We start from the raw sequence: 12,852 nt of genomic DNA on the forward strand, positions 1-12,852 counted from the left end.
GGAGAAATTAAAGTCGAGGGGGAGAAAGACGTTTGTGGAGGCTGATTGGATCCTTTGCTGTATTGAGGCTACTAAACTTCTGCAGAAGCCAAAGTTTCCACTTTGGGGCAGTAAATCAGGTGCTGTTTGAAATACCAGTATTTCACATGGAACTCTTCCCTTCCTTCTCCCTCTTCAAAATTTCATTGCAAGGAAGCTCCCAACAGTGGGCATGTAAGAGTAGAAAAGTAGGGGGAGAGAGGTTTTTTGCACCTCAAAAAAACCCTACATCAGATATTAGGGATAGTGACCTCCTAATGGTCACCTTAAATTCCTTCTGATTAGGATCTCTAATTCCCTGTGTGGCTTGGCAGTTTTTACTTTTTGTTCTGTTTTTTGATTATGTTTTGTCTTTGAGAAATGGAAACTTTATGCATGGCCAGCACAAAAGCCATTGGACCTAACTGTCTGAAATTTGGCAGGCTCAGTCAGCTCCAACCAGGTCCCCAGATTCCATGCATATAAGTGGAAGCACAAAAAAAAAATATAGCTCTTTGTTTTGACAGATTTTCTTGAAAATAGCAAATTTTACCTGTCACTAGTATAAAAACCACTGGACCTAACTGCCTGAAATTTGACAGGTTCAATCAGCTCCATGGGGGCTACCAGTTCTCCAACTTTCATGTATGTATCTGACAAAGTAAAACAGTTAAGTCCATTTCTGTTTTCCAATGCAAGTCAATGGAAAAATGTAAAAAAAAGGCAATTAGGACAGCTCAAAAAGATCCGAGGCCTGTGCCCAAGTGGGGCCATTCCTAAGGGTGGGCATTTGTGTGTCTGTAGTTGTATGACAGGTACAAAGAGCAGTGGAGATCTTAATGATCTTGAATGTTATCAGTAAAGATCAGTCACAAGATTTCACACAGACTTCAGTAGACTTCTATGAACTGTGGTATCTATATAGTAACAGCACAGTTGGAAATGAAGACACCATGTTGTATTACTGATCCTTTTCAAAGCCTGATTCTTTTGCCTTCAGTCTACATGTCATAATGTACTCAAGGGTTGGTGATGCATCAGAAAGCATAAGAGATACATGACTGGTGTGTTCATTGAGTTTCACAAGCAGAGGGTGAATACCGTTCCCCAAATAGTTAATGGGAGCACAACAGTGGGATCATGGTGTGAGTTTGCTTTAGGCAGAAATTGATGTTGATTCATGACACATCATTGGCAACTTCTAATATGTACTTTGAAGTCCTACAGGACGTGCATAGCATATATCTTCATTGCATTAAGTACAATGTATCTAGATCTTAAAAACAAAATAAAAACCTAGCAAAATCTGTTCCCATAAAATAGTACAATAAGTAACTTCTGTAATATATTGGAGTGTGTTTTGTCATTCAGGCACTTAATGAGCTTTTCAGTCATGTGATTCAGCATACCTAGGGCCATACACAAGGAAAGGAAGGGAAAAAGGGAAGACATGTCTTGGCTCATATAATGTAGCTTTTCATCCATACTTGAGTTCTGAGTAAAAGTGGAGTTGAGAAAAGATAATGATAGGTGACCGTAGTACTTAATACCAATTGACTGGCTACTAACCACAGGAAGTTATAAAACTTAAGGCACAATCCTATGTATGCTGGGAGTTGTAAGCCTTTTATCTGTTTAAACATGCATAGGATTGTACCTTTAATTACATATCTTTGATCTGGCTAAAGGTTGAAAAAGTAAAAAGTAACATGATCTGGTTAAATGTAGGAAGTCATTGCATAGATCTGTTAGCACAACTGACAAAGGTCTTGGTTATTTGAGCTGTTTATATCTTAGTTCTATCAGCAAAATGCAAAGTTGCCAAACAATTTGTTGCACATAAACTATATGAAAAATGTGCAAATGTAAAAAAAGGTTTAGAGAAACCAAGGGGTTTTTTTACAGTGAAAATTACAGACAGGGACTCAACACATTTAATGAGTTTTTTTTTTCTTTCCATTTACACTATCATAAATTACAAAGCATATTTCACTTCACAAAATAAAACCATTTCCATACCATTTTATGACAGTATTTAGTACATAACCTACAACAATTAAATCTGTACAACTTGGGAGAATCTCTAGTAGTATTGTACCAGTAAATCAGACCTCACTAATATCTGGCCTGCAGCCTGGGTCTGTCTACCTAGCCCTTGGTGACCTGTGTAAAGAATAATTAATATACATTATGTCCTGTGCCTCCTTTTGTCTTCACTCTTTTTTTCACTACTAAACTTACGCACATTTTTAAAAATTTGTATAGAAACCTATGATCCCTGAAATAATTCAGAAAATAGCACAACTGGGTTTCAAAACTTGTGATTCATACAAATCAAGAGGAGAGCTTAACAGAGCTATTAATACTGAAAATTCAGTTTTATAATAAACTATGTTACCTTCCTGTGTTTGAAATATTTGTACAAAAATCTCATGATGAGAAAAAAAGTCTAATATTAGAATGAATTGCTTTATATTATATTGAGAGCTCAACCTCTGGAAAGACAGAAAAAAAAAAACCCATGAGATTTGGTAATATACCAGTTCTCTGTCTGTCTGTCTCTGTCCTTTTATTAACACATTTTCCATAAGACATTGAAGAGAAATGTTTACTTTTAAGCAGGTTTACTTTTATAAACACAGAAGCAAAGTAATGCAACTTGGCATTTTAAAATAATAACAAATTACCCCCAAATAAGTGCTAACTTTTCAGCAAGGCCAGAAAATATCCAATATCCTGGCATCGCTTATTTTAAACGTCACTTCCAAGAAACTTCACTTCCAAGTATTCCAAGAAACATGTGTTATGTGTAGTAGTTCATGCTAGTGCCAAGACTGTTTTAAAAACCTTCAATGCTCCTCTTTTTGGAGGGGAAGATAAAGATAATACTGAACTTGTTCCAGAATACCATACCATACCTCAAAAAGCAATGAACACTAAGTTGCATAACCTAGAATATAACACAAAGAATGGTAAGAAATGCATGATAAATGAAGTCTCCTTAAAAGTATCTGCAATGAAAGAGGTATGTCAGGATAATACTGCACTAGTGGTAAATGTTTTCAATATGCCACAGTAATAATGCTTAAGAGGAATATATGGAAAATCATCAATGCACCGCACTGAATTATATTTTGCTAAAATAAAAAAGGCATTCCTGCAGCAAACTAAAGTAAAAATATATTTTAAATACATGTTTTGTTTTACTTTAGACATATATAATTATGTCTTACATAGAAAGAAATTGTATATCCATATACAACTAACACTGACAAACACCCTGATCGTAAATATCTTGGATAAGATCAGACATCCTGCATGTGCAGTGCTTTCTGATTCTCTTGTATGAATGCAGATGTTCCCCATGAATATGGGAATTCTTCATTCTGTAGGCAGAGTGCTCTACTGGTTGAAAAAGAGAAGGCTCTGCTTGTATGGAGCTCTGATTGGCATCAGAGGTGTTGGATCATGTCACAATCCTGCCACTCCCAATTTGTTATTTTTTTCTGTAAGAGGGAAACAACTGAAAATGCCAGCGTATGTCTTGAGCTCTGCATTATGGCTATCATCATGTGGAAATAAATCCCACTGAATTGAATGGCACTTATTTCCACATAAGGACTGTGATCTAGAGATCATTGTATGCTGAAGTGGCATGAGAATTCCCAACAAAGGTTAGTAGAAATCTGTTTCCACAGATGGTTTACCCTGGCTAGATCGGGGATACGACTACAGTCCTACAAGTTGCTGTGCTGACACATTTCTTTTCAATAGGAATTTTGCCAGCATAGTGTTTGAGAATTAAATTTAAAAAGTACCTTTTTGCTTCAATGATCTAAATAAGCATACAAAGTTTTGTGTCCTTTAATAAGTTAACAGTAGAACAGTCTGTAACTTTCTACATAGGAAGCAAGGCAAAAGATAAAAGGCAAGAGGATTTTTTCTGACCTTTGCTCTCTCTTAAATAATAAAAAAGAGGTATATGTCTATGAGACATATCCTTTACTAAATGTTTTGGTGTTCATCTACCACACTGCAGAAAATGAAGTGCTACCCATGGATTTTTATGGGGATGTGTTTCCTTTAAACTTACATTTTCATAGCAGATGGCTATGAAATTTACAGCTTTGTCTAAAACAAAACATCTTCATTTTCTATTAATATTTGCACAATCAGCTTCTGGTACCGCATGTCGTTGAGCGTGGCAAGGGTGCTGTCTTCTGGGGGTCTCATTAAAGTAGGTCCAAACACTATTCCCAGATTTTCAGCATTCATAAAATTATCTTTTTCATTCATGGTAATCCTAAAGGTGGAAGAAAAAAGAGATAACTTTATTTACATTTTGGGGGGTGAGGTGGGGGCAGTTCTTGAGCACAATTTTCCTTAGTAGAAAGGCAGGGTATAAATAAATACTTTCACTTTATAATGCTATTTTGTTTCTTGTGATGAATAACAATTATATGTACCTCTACAACTGCAATAGAGCACTCTATTGACAAATTTATTATCTTTGCTCTTTGTTCTGACCGTGTGATATAACCTTCCCTACACTGGCTTCCTGCACTCTCAGATCCTGTACAACAGCCTTCCCCAACCTGGTGACAAGTCCCAGCATTCCTGATGACTGCCAATGCTAGCTGGGTTTGATGGGAGTTGACATCCAAAACATCTGGAGGCCACCAGGTTGGGGAAGGCTGGTGTACAAGCTTCTCATCCTTACTTTCAAAACTAACATAGCCTCGCTCTCTCTATTAATTCTGCTCTTGTATCCTGAAGCATCCTCTTTGTGACTTTTGCTCATCTAGCTCCATGACCCTCAGCTGCCCAAACATCTCCTGATCCTTGAAATGACTTCACCCTTTCACCAAGTGTCTTCCAGAAAACCTCTGTGCAACTATCTCTATTACTTCCATCAAATCACTCCTCAAAGCTCACCTTTTCTACGAAGCCTTTGGAACAATCTCCTAGTCCCAATAACCTATTGTATGTAAGCCAATGGTGGGGCACACATGTGGCCCTCCATAAGTTGTTGGACTGCAACTCCCATCAGGCCTAGCCAGCATAGCCAATGATGAGGGCTTATGGGAATTGCAGGCCAAGCACATCTGGAGGGTCACATGTTTCCCATTTCTGATCCAATCCAAATAAATAATTCCATATTCTTCCCATATATACCCCTGCCTCCATTTCCCTTCCCTTTCTCTGTTGTTTCCCTGTGTCTGTTTTTAAGTTGTAAGTAGGGATATGGCAAATCCATCCTTCGTAAAGCACCATGTACGTGGATGGAGCTTTATGAATTATTATTTATTATAGTACCAAGGTTGTGACAAACAGGAAAGTTCCATGTGAAGGGGATTCATGGCCATGCCAAATTGCTGGAGTTGGTGAGCAATTTCATTGCTGCAGTTACAATAACAAAGAAATTCCAGAAAGAATAGTGTGAACTCACTAGGAATCAAAGTGTTGGATCTAGACTAAGGGCACAATCCTAACTAGATAGGCAGCCGCCTCCGAATTTGGAAGTGACGGTCTATCCAAAGCAAGGCAGGAGAGGCATGGGGGGGATTGTTCCCTCCACACCTCTCCTGCCTTGCTATTTTTCGCTAGAAAGCTGTTTTTGGCTGTCTAGCATCAGGGGGGCCAACTGGAAGAGGAAGCTGGTGTACAATACATTGGATGTGTCGTACGCACAGCTCCACTCTCCCCACCCTGGAACGCCTCCCAGCCCTGCCCCTTTTCAGTCACTCCGCGCTCCTCTTCTGAGTGTGGAGGATGGGGCTTCTTTGTGCTGCCTTGGAGGCAGCACGGACAAGGGGGAAGATCAGTTTTCTAGGAACCAACCTTGGAGCGTGGGCTCTGAGGTCAGTTCCTGGAAATGAGCATATCCTATGGCCCTCTAGACAGTGTCTAGTGGCCATATGATTGCTCCCTAAAAGTGCTTCCAGACAGAAGGGTCCTAGCACTAATGGGCAGAAGGCATTGTGCAGCTATTCTGTCTTTTTCTCTTAATGGATTTTACATGGTAAGAAAAAAGCCTGAAGAAGTGGTGGGAAAAAATTATTTATTTATTTATTTATTTATTTATTTATTTATTTCATTTCATTTCTAAACCGCCCAATAGCCGAAGCTCTCTGGGCGGTTCACAAAAATTAAAACCAAACAACACACAATAAAACAATTTAAAATATATAGAACATTAAAACCACAATATAAGAATAAAACCACAATAAAACCTAGCAGCAGTGCAAGAATTTAAAATACAGATTTAAAACAGCAAAGATAAAAATTTAGAAAGCTAAAATGCTAAAATGCCTGGGAAAATAAAAAGGTCTTCACCTGGCACCAAAAGGAATACAATGTAGGCGCCAGGCGAACCTCACTAGGGAGCTCATTACAGAGACGGGGTGCCACAGCAGAAAAAACCCTCCTCCTAGTAGCCACCCGCCTCACTTCCTTTGGCAGGGGCTCACAGAGAAGGGCCGCTGATGATGATCTTAAGGTCCGGGCAGGCACATATGGGAGGAGGCGATCCTTCAGGTAACCTGGCCCCAAGCCGTTAAGGGCTTTGAATGTTAACACCAGCACTTTGAATCGGGCCCGGAAATGGACTGGCAGCCAGTGCAGCTGGAAAAGTACTGGCGTAATTTGAGCTCGCAGGCCAGTCCCTGTTAACAATCTTGCTGCCCTATTTTGGACCAGCTGAAGTTTCCAGACCGTTTTCAAAGGCAGCCCCACGTATAACGCATTGCAGTAATACAGACGAGAAGTTATCAGAGCATGGATAACTGTAGCTAGGCTATCTCTGTCCAGATAAGGGCGTAGTTGGTATACCAGCCTAAGCTGATAAAAAGTGCTCCGTGCCACTGAGTTCACCTGTGCCTCAAGTGACAGTTCTGGATCCAAGAGCACCCCCAAACTACAAACCTGATCCTTTAGGGGGAGTGCAACCCCCTCCAGAACAGGTTGAATATCACCTAGCCGGGCAGACGAAGCACCCACTAACAGTACCTCCGTCTTGTCTGGATTGAGTTTCAGTTTATTAGCTCTCATCCAGTCCATTACCATGCCCAGGCACTGATTCAGAACAGCCACTGCCTCACCTGTTTTTGATGAGAAAGAGAGGTAGAGCTGGGTGTCATCTGCATATTGATGGCACATCAGCCCACACCTCCGGATAACCTCCCCCAGCGGTTTCATGTAGATGTTAAACAGCATGGGGGATAAAATAGAGCCCTGTGGAACCCCATGGCATAATTGCCATGGCACAGAGCAATAATCCCCCAGCACCACCTTCTGGAATCGGCCATCCAAGTAGGAGCGGAACCACTGTAGTGCAGTGCCTCCAACTCCCAACCCATACAACCTATCCAGAAGGATACCATGGTCGATGGTATCGAAAGCCGCTGAGAGGTCCAGGAGAATCAACAGGGTCGCACTCCCCCTGTCCCTCTCCCGGCAGAGGTCATCCCACAGGGCGACCAAGGCAGTTTCCGTTCCAAAACCAGGCCTGAAGCCCGATTGAAATGGATCTAGATAATCCGTTTCATTCAAGAGTGCCTGGAGCTGTCCTACAACCACCCGCTCAAGCACCTTGCCCAGGAAGGGGATGTTGGCCACTGGCCTATAATTGTTAACATCCTCTGGGTCCAGGTTAGGCTTTTTCAGGAGTGGTCTAATTACTGCCTCTTTTAAAGCGGCAGGCACCACTCCCTCTCTCAAGGAGGAATTTACAACCTCCTGGACCCAGCCGGACAACCCCTCCTTTAACAGATTAAACAGATTAAATCCTGTTTGATTTAATAAGCCATGAAGGGCAAGGGTCAAGCACACAAGTGGTCGATCGGACTTGGCCATGCACCTTGTCCGCATCCTCAGGCCTCAGTAACTGAAACTCATCCAATAAAACTGGACCAGACGGTACTCTGAACGCCTCTACCAATGGAACTGCATTAATGGTGGTGTCCAATTCATGACGAATCTGAGCGACTTTATCCTCAAAGTGCCATGCAAACTTGTCACAGCGTGCTACCGAGGGTTCCACCATCTCTCTCCCTGGCCCAGAATGTAACAGGCCGCGAACCACTCGGAAAAGCTCCGCTGGACGACACTGAGAAGATGCAATGCTGGTGGAAAAGAACTGTCTCTTTGCCACCCTCACCGCCACAGAGTAGGCTCGATAGTGGGCTCTTACCTGTGTTCGGTCAGGCTCAGCACGAGTTTTCCTCCACCTGCGTTCTAGCCGTCTCCCCTCTTGCTTCATTGCCCTCAGCTCAGGTGTATATCAAGGAGCTGGCCGGGCTCTGCTCAGAGGGAGAGGGCGCTTGGGCGCGATCGTGTCAACCGCCCGAGTCATCTCTGCATTCCACAGAGCGACCTGGGCTTCGACAGGAGCACCAGCCATACCAGCAGGAAAATCCCCCAGAGCCCTCTGGAATCCATCGGAATCCATTAATCTCCGGGGGCGGGCCATTTTAATAGGTCCCCCACCCTTGCAGAGGGGAAAGGCCGCCAGGAGTCTAAACCTCAGCAGGAAGTGATCTGACCATGACAAAGGGACAGATGTTAATTCCTCCACTTTCAGATCACCATCCTCCTGCCCAGTCGAGAAAACCAGATCAAGCGTGTGTCCTTTTATATGCGTTGGGCCGATGACATGTTGGGACAGCCCCATGGTTGTCATGGCGGCCATGAAGTCCTGAGCCGCCCCGGATACAGCGGCCTCGGCATGGAAGTTGAGATCCCCCAGGACCATCATCCTGGGGGTCCTCAACACCAAGTCCGAGACCACCTCCGTCAGCTCAGGCAGGGAGTCTGATGGGCAGCGGGGTGGGCGGTACACCAACAGAATCCCTAATCTGTCCGGGTACCCAACACAAGGTACAAACACTCAAGATCTGCACTCGAATGAGCAGGAAGCCTGGAGAGGGAGATTGAATTCCTATAGACCACGGCAACCCCCCCTCCCCGACCCTCAAGTCGGTGTTGGTGCTGCACCGAGTACCCAGAAGGGCACAGCTGGGAGAGAGTGACCCCTCCCAGTTCCCCCACCCAGGTCTCAGTAAAAATGAGAGGATTATGAGTGGAAGATGACATAATGTGGACTTCCTTTAAAATTCCGTGAATGAAGCAGGGCAAAATAAAAATCTCATCTGGAAGCACCATAGGTTGGACTCAACTTGAAATCAATGGGACTGAAGCATGAGTAACTTAGCCTGTATTCAACCCCAAATTTTTAATTAACTGTGATCTCTATCATGATTTATTGTACTAAATTTTATACATATTAAAATATTGTTTATATGGTTATGACTTGTAGAGATATAAATTCTGCATGATGTTATTCAGTGTATGGCCCAAATGATGGAACTTTGAAGACATGAAATGAGTCCTGTGATGACAGTTTATTTTTTAAAAATCATCCTACTGTACAAAGCAAGAAAGAGGCAAGACAATTATTTTACAGGCCTCTAACTTGCCTGTAAAAAGTTAACTTTTTACAGGCAAGTTAAGTTAACTTACTTTTTGAGATGAATCATCAGGTATCTAAGAGTCTCATAGTGTGCAGCAGGAAGTAACATCAATACTTCATGGACAGCTTCAAGTCTTTCATCAGGACTGGAGAGTTCTATGTCATACAAAAAAAGATTTATGTAAGCTTTACCAGATGTAAATGTCTAAGTTCAATCAGGTTAAGTAAACAAACAAAGGATTTACACAGAGGTTTAGAATTTTAAAGTTAAGGACATGACAAAGAAAACTATATATATTAAAAAAGATGTCATGCCGCATTACTTACTTGCTGCCTCTATAAACTTTGAATAGGTATCATAAGTGATAACAGGAATGGGTAAATCTCGGAAATACAACTTTAGTGCACCAGCAATTATATTTATGTCAGGATATATGTTGGCAGAGACATCTACTTTGTCACCATCTAGAAAAGAATGAGAATCGGTTTTAAGGACCTAATTTTTATTTCAGCAAAGTTAGACATTTCTGAATTTAATATTTCAGACATATATGTGCATTGGTTTAAAATTACTGGGAAATGAAGGGGCTATTTTGGGGGTGGAGCAGGAAGAGGTTACTATAGCACAAGCTGGAGTGACTTCAGCCTACCAACAACCTCCTTATTTGGGTCTGAGAAGTCCCTTTTCTCAACTGAAACCTCTGTTGTTCCTTCCATATCATTGCTATGTTGATGCAGGAACATATGCTCTTGGGCAATTCTTATACAAATCACAGCATTCTGGGCCTATTCTAGCACACAAGAAGTGGCAATACTCATCTCGTAAGCACATGCTCTTTTTTCTGTAGAAGGTCAGAGAATTAGCTTATTTTGTCTTTATGTGCACTTTTCTCCAAGTTCATTTATAAGACCATTTCTATTCTGCCTTTCTGTTTTAGGAAAAATGCCCAAGGTGCCTAACATTCAGACTGAAAGTAACTGAACAAATAGCTAAAAATTCAAAACATATGAGAGGGGAGATCAAATTAAACAGTTACAGAGGGTAGTAAGGAATGATCAGCCTTTGGCAAGGTTAAATACCTGCCAGAATAAAAACACCTTGAATGAATAATGGAATAATATCAGGGATGGGACAGATGAATCTCCTGGGATAGGAAGTTGCATAACCTGGGAATTGCAATGGAGAATTATCTCCATTATCTTTTCAAGCATCTGTACTTCAGATGGAACTGGGATGAGCGAAAGAGCTTCCCCAGGTAAATCTTAGGGGTAGGCAGGATCAAAAGGGAGGAGACAAGATGTTCCTTTAAGTATCCTCAGGGCTTTGTAGGTGGTATCCAGCACTTTGAACTGAATCTAGAAAGGGACTACTAGCCCCTGAAGCTGCAACAACCAAGGAGTCAAATGATCCAGCACATTAGCACTTAGTACCTTTGCTGCAAGATTTTGTACCTGCTGATGTTTTGGAATGCTTTTCAAAGGTAGCCTCATGAGGCAACTAAAGTTAAAATTTGGTTAGAAGTTACTCACCCTTCTGTACTTTTAGAAAAGCAGTGATAACTCTGCTTTTTAGCTTCTGTTTTAAACAGGATATGTACAGTTATTCCTTCCACTATATGAGTGAGCACTTTAGTTTGCTTATGAAAAGACTGCAATACAGTTTTAAAATAATTTGTATTTAGCCTGATAAAAGTAATTTGTACTGTGGATAAATCTCTGTCACTGAGCTTGAATGGATATATAATATATCCACAATATTTCCTTTAGAACAGATAGAAAGTACAGTTACTCAGGATGGGCAAATTATAAGCTGAACACACCAGTAATAGGCAGACTTATTTTGAACTAAATTGTATCTAAATAAATTCTGTTATTTCCAACTAACTTTAAAACAAGCTGCCTATTATCTGATACAGCAAAGTGAACCTACACATTAGCATTTACTCTAATACAGCACCACTTCTCCCATCACCATGTTTATTCTGCCCCAGCCAGCCTTATATTTATCCTCATTTACTTGGCACGGTAGCATTAGTATTATAAAACGTTGTTTGGACAGCTCTGTTTAATTGCAGTACAATGAGCACTAAAATGCTACAGTGAAAGCAAATGCTTTGAAAAATATTGCAGCTGTCTCCATATCCATCCAGATATGGTAAAACAGAATACTGCCTCCATTATCCACTTCTCCACTGGATGGGAAAGTCACTTGTATGCAAAATAAAATAGAAGTGACATTCATAGGTTATTATAGCAAGTCGTATTAGAGAAGAGCCTTAAATTTAGTTGATATGTATCTATTTGCCTGTAACTTGCTTACAAGCAAAATAGATGAGAAAAGACAGTAAGAAGACAGCTTAAAAGGCAGGAGTGTGCATCCTCACAGTAAATAAAGGCATTCACTCTGATGAAAATCGCTGCTCAAACTGTATTGGGATAGTCATTAAAATGTATAGCACCTTTGGATTCCAATACCCATTTTTTCTTTTTAAACAATTCAGAAGCACTTCAGAAACAATGACATGTCTATATACAAACAGCATCTTCAGTTTCTCTTCTTTGTGAATTACTACATTTCACAAAATGCTGGGTACATGAAAATGATTGCTTGCTCAGAAAAGTGGTGGTGTTGGACTTTATTTATTTATTGAGCAACAGCACTCATAACATTACTAAGAATCAACTGGCTGGAGAAAATAGCAAAATTGGAGATCTCAAGGGAACGTTTTGTGCAAAGACGGGCATGATAAAGGACAAAGAAGGCAGGGACCTAACAGAAGCAGATGAGATTAAGAAGAGGTGGCAAGAATACACAGAAGAACTATACAGAAAAGATCTTAATGTCCCTGATAGCCATGATAGTGCGGTCACTGAACTTGAGCCGGACATCCTAGAGAGTGAAGTCAAGTGGGCCTTAGGAAGCATTAGTAACAACAAAGCTAGCGGAGATGACAGTATTCCAGCTGAGCTATTTAAAATCCTAAAAGATGATGCTGTTAAAGTGCTGCATTCAATATGCCAACAAATTTGGAACACTCAACAATGGCTGCAAGACTGGAAAAGGTCAGTTTACATTCCAATTCCAAAGAAGGGCAACGCCAAAGAGTGTTCAAACTACCGCACAATTGCGCTCATTTCACATGCCAGCAAGGTGAAGCTCAAAATCCTACAAGCTAGGCTTCAGCAGTATGCGAACCGAGAACTACCGGAAGTACAAGCTGGGTTTCGAAGAGGCAGAGGAACTAGAGATCAAATCGCCAATGTTCGATGGATCATGGAGAAAGCAAGAGAATTCCAGAAAAACGTCTATTTCTGCTTCATTGACTACGCTAAAGCCTTTGATTGTGTGGATCACAACAAACTGT

General features: G+C 41.1%; 1 protein-coding gene across 2 annotated transcripts in view; it reads right to left on the reverse strand.

Annotated features, from left to right (window-relative positions):
• Positions 1-1,789: 1,789 nt before the first annotated feature.
• Positions 1,790-12,852, reverse strand: part of CHN2 (chimerin 2) — a 212,797-nt gene continuing 201,734 nt past the window's right edge. Inside the window, exons 11-14 of one of the 2 annotated variants that reach the window (XM_084858444.1) lie at positions 9,815-9,952; positions 9,538-9,643; positions 4,112-4,321; positions 1,932-2,968 (exon numbers count right to left, since the gene is read on the reverse strand). In XM_084858444.1, coding sequence (XP_084714570.1) covers positions 4,150-4,321; positions 9,538-9,643; positions 9,815-9,952 — 416 coding nt within the window. In that variant the 3' untranslated portion in view covers positions 1,932-2,968; positions 4,112-4,149. Of the gene's footprint in view, positions 4,322-9,537; positions 9,644-9,814; positions 9,953-12,852 lie in introns of both variants that reach the window. The other variant, XM_084858443.1, reaches the window with a different exon arrangement.

The sequence above is a fragment of the Heloderma suspectum genome, chromosome 5, assembly GCF_057233095.1.
Source record: "Heloderma suspectum isolate Gila_16-S chromosome 5, 16-S_ref, whole genome shotgun sequence".
NCBI classification, from domain to species: Eukaryota; Metazoa; Chordata; class Lepidosauria; order Squamata; family Helodermatidae; genus Heloderma; species Heloderma suspectum.